Consider the following 11391-nt stretch of genomic DNA (forward strand, 5'->3'; position numbering starts at 1 on the left):
GAGTTCAGGGGGAACGTGGCGTCGGCGCCCCCCGAGAGCCGAAGGCACGTGTTGTGACGGGAAAAGAACGAAGGAGCGGCTGCGGCGGAGAGAGGCTCGAGATCCTCCCGCAGAACCCCGGCGGCACCGAAACGGGCAGACAGAGAAAGCAGAGCGAGCCCCCGGCCCCGCGAGCCGCCGTTTACCTGGAAGTCGGCCAGGATCATCTCTCTGTCCATGTTGGACGCCATGGCGGCCGGCGGCGGCCCCGGCTCCGCTTCGCCCCGCGTAGCGCGAGCTGTGCTGGCGGGAACTACGGGCTCATGGAGACGGCGGGCCGGGCCCGGACGGAGAGGAGGAGGAGGAGGAGAAGGAGGGCCGGGAGGCGGCGGGTCGGACGGGAGCCGGAGCCGAGCAGCGCTGCCTGAGCTCAGCGGCCGGCCCGAGAAGGAGGAGGAGGCAGCGCCGCTCCCTCCCCGCCCGCACAGCGCCTGTCGCACATTTTGCCTGTCATCGAGGTCGCAAAGAGGCGCTTTGCGGCCGCCACGTGACCGCCTCCTGTCAAGCGCTCGCGGAGCGAAGGAGGAGGGAGCGGGGGGGGGCGGCGCCTCTCCGGCACTGACCGCGCGCTCCCGACGAAGGAGGGGAGCGCGCGCCGAGCCCGCGCCGCCTTCCCGCCCAGCGCGCCTGAGAGGGAGCGTGAGCCCGCCCCGCCCCGCGCCTAGGCCCGCTCTGAGGGGCGCCCCGCCTCGCCGCGGGGCTCCAGGGGGCAGCCGACTCCTCAGGGCCGCCCCCCGCCCCGAGGCCTGCCGAGGAGGCAATGGGCGGCCCCGCGGCCCGGGGAGCGGCCTAACGGGCGGCGGGGCCCGCCGGCCGTGCCTGGCGAGAAATAACAGCGGGCGTCCAACGTCACGCCGGCGGCCCGCGCTCACCCCGGCGCCGTGAGAGGGGCTGCACGGCGTAGCGCGGCCGAGTCCCGGTTTTCCCGCCTGCCCTCGCAGCCCGCTGCCCTCACAGCCCCCCGTCACACACGCACGCTGCGGTCAGCCATCGCCGTGCCCGCCGTCCCTCGGGTCACGGGCGGGCTGAGCGCCCTGCTCGCGGTGACAGCCCGTCCCGTCATCTCGGAACCGAGCTCCTTCCCCAGCTGTAGGAAACAAAATCCTTTATTGCTTTTTTTTTCTATTCGCGTCGGCGAGAGCCGCTACCCAACGGGTGTTCGGACTCTGCACGGTGGCAAATAGCAGGGCCAGCCGCCGGGGAAGGAGAACGGCCGAGGGTCCCGGCGGAATCCGTCTGCGTGGGGGAGAGCGAGGGGACCCCGGGCAGGGCAGGGCTGTGTGCGCACCTCCAGCGCTGCCCGTCCGCACGGGAGCAGCTCCGAGCCGCTCCGGGAGCGCTGCTGGGCACCTTCGGGACACGTCCGGTGCTCCTCGGTGTCTGCAAAACCATGCGGAGCATCGAGGTGGATTCAAGCCGTACTAAACCAGCACTCGAGATAGAGAGGCAGAGGGTCAGAAGAGCTGGATGTTGCATTTTACCTGCTTTAGTTTAAGGTGGCGAGGCTTCCCGAGAGGTCTCTTATTACCCCGCACGCCGCGCTCCGACCAGCTCACAGGCGGTACGGGATGGTGGGTTGGTGCGGTGCCCGTGGCAGCCCGGGCTGAGCTACAAACGAATCCACCCACGCATTACTAGAGAGTAACTGTAACGAGGTCTGAAAGGCAAGGTTTGGAAACTGGACCGGAGCCAGCTCATTCCTGGCACCGATTCGTGTTCGAGGTGTGCTGTCAAGATAAAGTCACGCCGTGTTCACGTCTATCACAGGGTTATTATAAATAACGCTATCTTCGCCGGATCAAGACGGGGAAGGATTTGATCCAGAATGTGAAGGAGAGGTGAGCGGCCCGACGTGCCCCGGCAAGGGAAGCTCAGGCGACAGTCACAGCGAAGCTTTCTGCTCTCGCAGCTCCGCGCTCCGAGGTGCCCCCGGGCAGCACCGCCACGGCTGCAGGGCCGGGAACATGACTTCTGCTGTGTGCCGTGGTTGGCAGAAGGCAGGGACTCGCTTTGTAGCTGGAAAACAAAGCAAGTCGTGGGGGACTGCTGCAAGGCCCCGAGTCCGGTCGTGCAGAACATCTGCATAGAGCACACCGCCAAACCCGGAGATCTGGGACACCGATTTGTCGCGAAATTGGTCTTATTGAGGCCGCCTGACACCAAATTCCAAGTGCTGTATTATTTCATTTTCGTGCAGAAAAACGACTGGACTTGAATACACGGGTGTCAAAGATATACACGTGTGTCTCTAGAGTTATCTCTGGGGGAAATTCTGTTAACAATACTGCCTGCACTATTGCTCCTGACAGAACTGTCACACTAAGGCCCTTAAACATGCTTTCTTTTCCCCTCGTTTCGTGGCTGGGGACAGCCGACAGCCCGAGCGCTGCGTTTTCCTGCTTCAGGCGTGCTCACCTCACTACCGTTCGCCTTGCTGTGCTCACGAACGAGGGTCGGCTGGGGGATCTCAGCAGGAAAACCGCGCAGCCGGGCTGTAAGGGAGGAGGGCAGCGATGGCCGTGTGCCCTCCCGTCACCGCGGGGCCGACTCCGGCTCGTTTTGGAGGAGCCGGCTGTGCGTCCTGGGCCCTCGGTGCAGGCTGTCCCCGCCTGGGTGCCGCGGTGCGGGCAGCTCCCCGGTGCCAAACGTCTCCGCGGTGAGAAGAGGCGGGCGGGGTGCCGACAGACCCCGCCACGGGCAGCCACGGCGGCGTTGCTTCCTTACCTCCCGCGGGGCTCTTTTGGGAGCGATTCGGCCTCCCGAGGCTTCTTGAAACTTAAAGCAACGAGAGCGGCGTAGGGCGACGGAGTGCCGCTGTCAGAAGGGCGCTGCCATCTCCACGCCGCGCCTCCGCTGCTCCGCGGCCCTTCTGCGGGAAGAGGGAACCCCTCGCGTCTTCTCGGTGCCCGTTCCCCTCAAAATGGCACTTTCGGATCCATCGCCAACAGCGGATAGTCGAACAGCTGCCTCGGCTCACCGCCTCCCGCAGCTCCGGGACAGCTCCTCCCCGGGCCGCTTCCCGGGGCAGGTGCCCTCAGCCGCGGGGCACGGCGGCTACGGAGCTCAAACAGCCGAAAAAACACCTTTCCCCCCCCCCCTTCCTCCCCTTTCCCTTTCCCCTCCCTCTCTCCCTCCCGGCCCCGCGATGGCCGCGGCGGCGCTGCGCGGGGAGCGGCGGGGCCGTAGGGGCGGGGCGGGCGCTGCAGGCCTTCCTGCCCGGCCGAGCCGCAACTCCGCCGCGCCTCCTTAAATCTCTGCCGTTAAAATGTGGGCGGGTGTTTCAACTCAAAAAGCGCTCAAATTTTTTTTCTTTTCAAAAAAAGCTGATGAGGTTAAAAAAAAAAAAAAAAAAAAAAAAAAAAAAAAGGAGGGGGGGTTGGAAGAGAGAGAGAGAGCGAGCGAGAAACCGGCTTCGTGTCCGTAGGAAACAGAAGTAGCGATTGTTTGCGCTTAAAAAAGGGAGAGCGCGGAGCCGCGGGAGGAGGCAGCGTTCTGCGGAGCGGCAAGTGCAGCGTTCTGCCGAGCGGACGGAGCGGCGCAGCGCGGCTGTCATCGGCGGCGGCACCCCGGGCCGGGCGCTGCACCCGCGGCTCCTCCGTCCCCGGCCCGGACGGCGACCCCGCAGACGCGGCGGCGGCGGCAACCGAGAGCGGCGGGGGCCTCGGCTCCCCGCGGATACGGCATGAGCCCGCCCCGCCGGGCCGCCGCCCGCCGCCCCGCCGTCCCGCTGGATGCCCCGCGGCCGCCGCCGCCCAGGGCGGCCCCCGCCGGCCCGGATCGCGGAGCCGCGGAGAGGCCGCGGGAGTGAGGCCGCCGGCGGCAGAGAGAGCGCCGAGGGAGGCAGCGAGATCCGGGCGCGTCTCGCTCCGCGCCTTCTGCCCGGCCCCGGAGCGGGGGCATGCGGCGGGCGGACCCCGATAGTGAAGACTTTGCCTCGGAGCTTGCGGCTGCTGAGGCTCAGATGCCGACTGTGAGCAGGGTGGGTTGTCCTCTTCCAGGATCTCAGGTCTGAGTGAGTCTCCGGTATACGTACGTGTATATATGTTACGTGTAACATATATCATATATCGCATAGCTCTTAATGTATTTCCCCTCGCAACCGGCCAAAGGCTTTAATATGAGTTCCTCTCTATGTGGAAGCAAAGAAATCTTCTTTCAAGCGGAGCTGCAGTTTTGCTGAATAATCACGTGTGAGTTAGGGGCGGGCTCTTGGCAAGGAGTTTTTTTACGAGTATTTACTACAAGGTCTACTCCAGAAGATTAACCATCCCAATCCTTCTGTCAGTCTCCGATGCCATGCCTGGTTAAAAAAAAAATCTCATCTTTTTCTGATCGTCAGTCACCCTAAAGAATGGCCGAGCCTTCTGGGAACGAGCTGGCGTCCGCGGCTGCCAAGGGGGACCTAGTGCAACTCACTAATTTGTTGCAAAAGAATGTAAACGTCAATGCACAAAATGGATTTGGGAGGACTGCGCTGCAGGTTGGTATCCAGAGAGGGAGAAAATATTTCATCACTGCTACCTACGTGACCCGGGTTGCCAAAAAAGACAACGCTTTGAGCAGGCTGGTGGAGAAATGCGAGGGCTTTTTCAACGAGTTGGATGCCATATTTTATAACTTTAGTGGCTCCAGCTCCCTAAAATGACGTACTTGAAATAGAAGTGCTCAGAAGCAGTGGTTCAGCCGGGGGTCACCCTCGGTGGCGGACGGGCTGAGAGTTGGGTGCGATTTGGGAACTCGGAGGGGAGGAGGCAGAGAACGAAGTAGAGGAGACGAAAAGAAATCATCGTAGGTGAGCAGGGCTCAGGGCAGGTCTGTAAACACCGATGTGCTACGGTTTGGAGCTGCAGTTCTCGGTTCTTTCCCCCATCCCCCTCCCCTTCCCCCCCCCCAACTTTCCCTCTTAAAATGTGCCTTGTCCGGGTGCTGGGCTCTGCCGCGATGGTACTTTTCCTTTATGCGCTGTTTGTGCCGAATGACCTTTCTCGTTCGGAGGCTGCACGGCACCGAGCACCTTCGATGCGCTCTCAGAGCCGCGGAGCGGCACCCCGAGCCCCGCCACCGCCGCTCCATTCATCATTAGGGATGAAAATTGCCCTTTCTCGGCTCGGTGGCGGGGCGGGGGTTCGGCTCTTTCATTTCTGACCGTCCGTGGGGTGCCGTGTCCTCTTTTTTTCAGAGTGGAGCCGCGCAGGCAGCATTTGGAGCTCATCCAACTGCGAACTGTTGCGGCTGACGAAAGATTTTGCTTTTTATAATATCAGATAATGATAGCGAAAAGGGTCGAATCCGTACGGGATAGCGAAAGGAACGGTCTGTAGCTGAGGAGAAACTGTGTGGTTATTAGTGCCGAAGGTGAAACGGAGGGACGTGGAAGCAGAGCTCCGGGGCTTATTAATTTCACACGTTAGAAAAATCGTTTGTTAACTCTTCTCCCCCCCTCCCCGAAACCACGAGAATCATTTCTGAAATGTAGTCTGTAAAAAGCAGAATGCTTGCGGATGAACTCGAGATATTTACAGCTTTTTTTTCTTCTCCTTTTTTTATTTGATTTCTTTCTTTCTTTCCCCCCCCCCCCCCCCCTCCCCCGACTTGACATCGACGTGCTGCATTTCGAAAATGAGCACCTCTCGCTGAGAAGCAGGGCTGGCCCTGGGGGGCACATCACCGGGCACCGAGGGCTATAGGAGTTTTTTTTTTGGAGGCTGTTCTCACCCAAATCGGGTGCCGGGTGACCGTGAGGGCACTCGGGGGCAACTTTTAAGAGAGCGAAAGGATAGAAATCGGACACTTGGAGCAAAAAGGCTGTCAGGGAGAATGAAACTTGCAGCTCGGGGCTTCATCCTCGGGACGAGGGCTGAAAAGCGATTTGCAGAGCGGCGATGTATTTACTGAGAGCTGCCCGTGCCCTCCTTGGGGCCGCTTCGCACAGGGACACAGCGGCCGCTCCCCGGCCCCGCTCCGCGCTGTGACCGTCGGTCCTCCCGGAGCGGAGCGGCACGGCCCGGGGCAGGGCAGGAGGGTCCGGGCTGCTGCTTTCTGTACTGTACCGCCCGAAGTGGGCTGCGGGTGCCTGGCTGCCCTCGGAACAGCTCTGTCAATGCAGCCTCCCAAATGCAGACAGTCTTGAAATAATCCCTCGATAATTTCTCAATATTTTCCCAATAACCTCTCAGTAAAAAGGGAGAGGCTGCCTAAATATTAGTATTTGTGGATATATATGTATGCCCCTGAATTTTTGTTTGATTCAGCAGCTGCTCGGCTTCTCTTCCTCTCTGCTTTTAGTTTCAGACGAGGTGCTCTCTGCAGGCCTCAGTGCCCGTCCTGCCCCGATCCTCCCTGCCACAGCTACGGGCTCTTGCCGCTCCTTACAGGAGCCGGGCAGAATGGAGCTGTGCATCTCCCCCCCCCCCGTCTCCATCCCCTCTGTTAGTATTTTCTCCCCCCCGCATGTGGCAATGCAGCCTCACCTCCCGAGCCTGCCTTCCTCGAGCCTATTAACTCCCACTTCAACCAAATACACTTTATAAATCCACAGAAAATGCCCCCCGAGCCCTCCAAAAATACTCCCTAAGACATCCCCATAATTTTCCCAACACAAAGGAGGGCTCGCACTGCTCCTATTTTCCCTCCCACTCCTGCTCAGAAGTGAAAGAGCAGTGTGCTCAGAGCTGTGCTGCCCCGAGCCTCTGCTCCCTGCACCCACTCTGCCCTCACAGCATCGGGGAAGAAGTGAGGTTTATTAATTAGAGGAATCATTAGAACAACTTTATTATTATTTTTTAATGATCTTAAAAAGCCCAATGCAATTTTATTTTTTTTTTTCCTCTAAGAGACTTTTGGGGCAAATGCTTGTGTAAGTTCTGCTCAATTATTTCCCATCCATCGCTCTGTAACATTCATTTATGCTGCTGATTCTTTTTTATTATTCATTAATTATTCGCGAGGTTTTCAGATCAGTTCTAAGGAAATACAGGAGGGCATTTTACTCGGCTTTGCCACTCGCTGTGCGGCTGATGGCAAAGGCAGAGCAGCGCTGCGCTGGGCTGCGGGGTGTCCGGCCGTGTGCAGTCTGGGCAGGCTCTGAGAAAACAAAACAAGAAGGAAAAAAATAGAGGGGAATTTGATGGGAATCGGTGCAGGCCGTTACGTCCCAAATAGGGGGGAAAAAAATTAATTGCATTCTAATTTCGAATGATTTTATGATGCAACCGAGAAAATGTAAAGAGGCATTCGATTTATTTCTTTATTTCTTTCTGTATTTCTCCCTGACCCAACGGTTGGTTCTGAAATAGGGATGTGTGTAACAGCAGAACGTGGCCGTGGGTTGTTTATGGTAAAATGATAGAATCCTGATAGGATCATGGAATCCAGAACCATAGAATCATTTGTTGGTTTGGGAAGGAAATGTGCGGCACCTCGCACCGCTCCTTTGGACTTCTCTGAGACTCCAGCACTGGGGAGAACAGTTCCTTGGAGCATTTATTTTTCTTAGCAGCCAGAACTATGGCACGGCACAAATATTTGCTTTATGATAATGCGCAGACAATGCAAACACCTGAGGGCTTATCAAAGCACATCGCGCATTTTCTATCGCTGAGGTACAGTCTCTGTTCCTCGGAGACCCACAGCCGGCGCTGAGCGGCACCGAGCGGTGGTGCAGAGGTGTCTCGGTGCGCACGGGAGCGGGCCGGGCTGCGGGTCTCTGCAGTGAGGAGCCGAGATAACTCCTCGGGGAGAAGGTCGCGCCCGCTGCAGGCGTTAATCTCTGAGACAAAGCTGTCAGCACCGAGCCACCAAACCTCCCCTAACGCCGCCGAGGTCAGCGAGGAAAGCTTGAAATTAGACGTACCGTCGGGCGCTTAGAGCCGCGCGCGGGGCTGCTCCGCCCGCGGTCGGGCTCGGAGCTGTGGGCTGAGGGCTGGGGCGGCGCGGAGCCCCGCGGGCGCTTACACGTCTCACTCCGTCCCGCAGGTGATGAAGCTCGGCAACCCCGAGATCGCCCGCAGACTGCTGATGAGCGGCGCGAACCCCAACCTGAAGGACAGTACCGGCTTCGCCGTCATTCACGACGTAGCCAGAGCGGGTTTCCTGGACACTTTGCAGACCCTGCTGGAGTTCCACGCCGACGTGAACATCGAGGACGCGGAAGGCAACCTGCCGTTGCACCTGGCGGCTCAGGAGGGCCACGTGCGGGTGGTGGAGTTCCTGCTGCGGCGCACCCCGAGCCGCGTGGCGCACCAGAACCGCCGCGGCGACACGGCGCTGGACGTGGCCCGGCTGTACCGGCGCAGCGCCGTGGTGCGGCTGATGGAGGGCGGCCCTCCGCCCGCGGCCGACGCCGACTGAACCGGGCCTCCTCGGACCTTGCGGCTCCCAGCCTCAATCTTTGATTATTTTCTTTTTTCCCCCTTTTTAATAACGTTTGGTTCAACCCTACTTCTATATATTTTTTTTCTTTTTGTTGTTGTTGTTATATTTTTGGAATAGCGGATAGTGTGAGTTCAACAAGTTGTAGAAGTGGGGTTTTAGCTAAGGAAAATTATTTCAATGCACGGTGGCGGCACGTTGCTACCGCCGCCGCTCACAGCACTCCTCACTCCGCCGTGCCCACGCCGCCGCTCGCACCGGGCTTCCAGCACCACGCTCTGCAGTGCATCCCCGTGCATTACTCAGCCATTAACCCCAACGCTGCGTATCCACCGCTTAATGACCCCTTTCCGCGCCGGGGGAAGGAAACAGCCCGCGGGGATCCTTCCCCCCCCTCATCTCCTCCCCCCCAGCCTCGGCTCAGCCTGACGCGTGTTGGGGTCGGGCGGGGACCGGGAGCGGCCCGGCCTGTGGGGGCACCGGGCCCGGGAGGGCCGCTTCGGGCAGCAACCTCAGTCTGACACTAACAGGAGCTCTTAAGAGTAGGTCGCTCGCTTTCTAAATGTAGATGACACTTTTCCCCTTTGTGTATTTAAACTTTCACCGAGCAGCCTTTGAGTGTAGTTACCAGAAACAACAGAAGTGGCTTTTCTTTTTTTTTTTCTTCTTTTTTTCTTTTCTTTTGGCTAGAGGTTTTGAAGAGCTCAAGAGCTCAGCTGGGCACTTCGAGCAGCAAAGTGCATTATTCTCCAGTTCCCAAAGAGCACATAACCCTGGGCAGAGGTAGGAATACGGAAGGGGGGGGGTGGGCTGCAATCCTACAGCTCCTCCTGTCCCTGCCTGAGCCGAGTGCTGCTGCGATGCTCTTTAGAAACGATCGCTTCGCACCGCCCGCTTTGTTTGGTTTGGGGAAGAAAAAAAGAAAAGAAAAGCCACAGCCCAAAGGATGGTGACGGCTGTATCTTACAGGTAGATCTGGATGCAGTGGAATGTAGGAAGCGACACTTGAGGTACTCGTGAGGTTATCTTAATGCCTGCCCCTAACGAGCACTGTAATCCCTGGACTGTTTCCCTTCCAGAACAGCCGTTAGGGTCCTACGGCCGAACCCCCCGTAAGGCGGGGAGCAGCGGGAGGGGCGGCGGACGGGAACCTCGGCGTGCTCTGCGCTGCGGAGTCGGACTGTCGATGGCACAGGATGGGAAGGCTCACATCAGTGTGAAAGGAAAGACTGGCTGCAAAGTAGCACCTAAAAGACAAGGGGTGTACATTGCTTTACGTTTTCTTTCTTTATAACAAACAAACAAACAAACAAACCCCCAAAACTTATGTACACGGTCCCGCAAAATGATCTACCACTGTTTTCCAGTATCAATAATCTCCTGGACCTGTCCGTCCCGTCGCTGTACTCTCACAACCACTGTGTTCTGCGTTCTCTGATTAAAAACCTCTGTGCACCGCAACGCCTCGCGCGGTTCTGTGGCACATCTATTCCCGAGGGGCCGCGGACCCCTTCCCACCCGCAGGGGGTGGCAGCACCCCGGGGCCGCTCACCGCCTCTGCTCTCCCCAGAGAGAGCAGCCCAAAGACCCCCCCGTCCCAGCGGCGCTCCGTCCGCTCTCTGCCCGCACCTCCCGCCCCGCCCTCCCGGTGCCCGCGGGATGCTCCGCAGCGCGGTGCGCGGCTCTCCCGTCCGCAGAGCCTATTTCTCGGCAGCGGTGTGGTACACTGACGCCTCTTCCCCCGCCCTTGGCATCGGGAGGGAAATGGATGCTGGAAACTCTCCGGGGAACCGGAGTGGGGGCTCCCCTATGTGCTGCGGTGCTCCTCAGTGGGGGTCCTTCTGCCCCAAAGGGTTCTGAGCTCGGACGCGGTTCAAGAAGCGTCTTTTGCGACCCTGTCCTCGCTCTCTGACAGCAGCAGAATGTCCCATTTTACAGATCCTGTTGGTGACAACGTGGACAATAACGTTCAGCAGCGGATGCAAACAGCCAGATGGAACGAAATCTTTTTTGCAAAGCTTTTATTGAGGCAGAGACCACGAGACAAGGACATCTCTCGGGCAGGAGCAGCCCAGGAGCAGCGCACATCACAACCGCAGCGAGTGCGGTGCGGAGCGATGGGGAACAATACGCTGCCCCGGGCACGGAGCCCTCTCCCCTATTTCGGGGTGAGGGGCTGAGCTGCCTCACTGACCTTTGCTTCTAAATTACACAGAGAGGGAAAGCTGAGATACAACTGAAAAGGAGCAGATCCCGGTGGGGACGCTGATGGGGGAACGGCCCCTGGGTCCGGGGGGAACGGGGACGGGGCACGGAGAGGGGTGTGGGGGTGAGCCCCAGCACTGCAAATGGGGGCAGCGGAGGGGCGGCGTTCCACGAGGCTTTGTGCTCGTTTCAGTGCGATGAGAGAAGGGATGGGTGAGTCGTTCCGTGCTGCGGTGAGGAATTACCTTCGTGGGAAAACGCCGTTGCCGTGTTCTTGTGAATAAAGGGTTAAAAGAGCTGAAAAGCGCCACTTTGGAGCCTCTACAAGAAAGAGGGGTGCTGCTGCCAGCCGTGCACCCCACGGTTCGATGGGGCCCGGAGCGGTCCCGCTTTATTGCCCGCTTCCCAGCGGAGCGTGATTGCACGGAGAGCAAAAAAAAACAACAACCCAAAACAGCCAAGGGAGGAAAACTGCATTTATTGCGGGGGGCCGCGGCACTGTGAGGGGCGGGGGAGAGAAAACAGGGAAAATATAAATAAAAAAGAAATTAAAAAGAAAGGAAAAAAAAAAACAACCCTAAAAGCAGAAGAAAAGCCGTCAGTGCAGGCAGCGGGCAGCCGCGGGCAGCGCGATGGTTCCGGGCCGCCTCGAGCAGCGCAGCCCAAGTCCCCGCGCAGCGCCGGGAGCCGCAACCCGCTCTCAAAATGTCGGTGGCGGCGGAGCGCCGCGGCGTCCCCCGGGGAGAGCGGCGGAGCGGGGCCGCCCCAGAGGCCGCC

At 59.3% G+C, this 11391-nt stretch overlaps 2 protein-coding genes across 5 annotated transcripts in view; one reads left to right on the forward strand and one right to left on the reverse strand.

Moving 5' to 3' along the window:
* FAF1 (Fas associated factor 1) overlaps positions 1–596 on the reverse strand; it is a 133239-nt gene extending 132643 nt beyond the window's left edge. The window contains exon 1 of one of the 2 annotated variants that reach the window (XM_072343401.1): positions 186–596. In XM_072343401.1, coding sequence (XP_072199502.1) covers positions 186–230 — 45 coding nt within the window. In that variant the 5' untranslated portion in view covers positions 231–596. The remainder of the gene's footprint in view (positions 1–185) is intronic. The other variant, XM_072343400.1, reaches the window with a different exon arrangement.
* A 2827-nt stretch (positions 597–3423) lies between these two features.
* On the forward strand, positions 3424–9862 carry CDKN2C (cyclin dependent kinase inhibitor 2C). Of its 3 annotated transcripts, XM_072343124.1 has the most exons (3): positions 3424–4018; positions 4379–4519; positions 8014–9862. In XM_072343124.1, exons 2-3 carry the CDS (start codon positions 4391–4393, stop codon positions 8386–8388), a joined length of 504 nt encoding a protein of 167 aa, XP_072199225.1. In that variant the 5' UTR covers positions 3424–4018; positions 4379–4390; the 3' UTR covers positions 8389–9862. The 3 variants fall into 3 exon arrangements, with proteins under 3 accessions (XP_072199225.1, XP_072199226.1, XP_072199224.1); XM_072343125.1 differs by lacking the exon at positions 4379–4519; XM_072343123.1 differs by lacking the exon at positions 3424–4018 and having other exon boundaries at positions 4029–4519.
* The last annotated feature ends 1529 nt before the right edge of the window (positions 9863–11391 follow it).

Source organism: Excalfactoria chinensis, chromosome 8 (assembly GCF_039878825.1).
Source record: "Excalfactoria chinensis isolate bCotChi1 chromosome 8, bCotChi1.hap2, whole genome shotgun sequence".
Classification (NCBI taxonomy): domain Eukaryota; kingdom Metazoa; phylum Chordata; class Aves; order Galliformes; family Phasianidae; genus Excalfactoria; species Excalfactoria chinensis.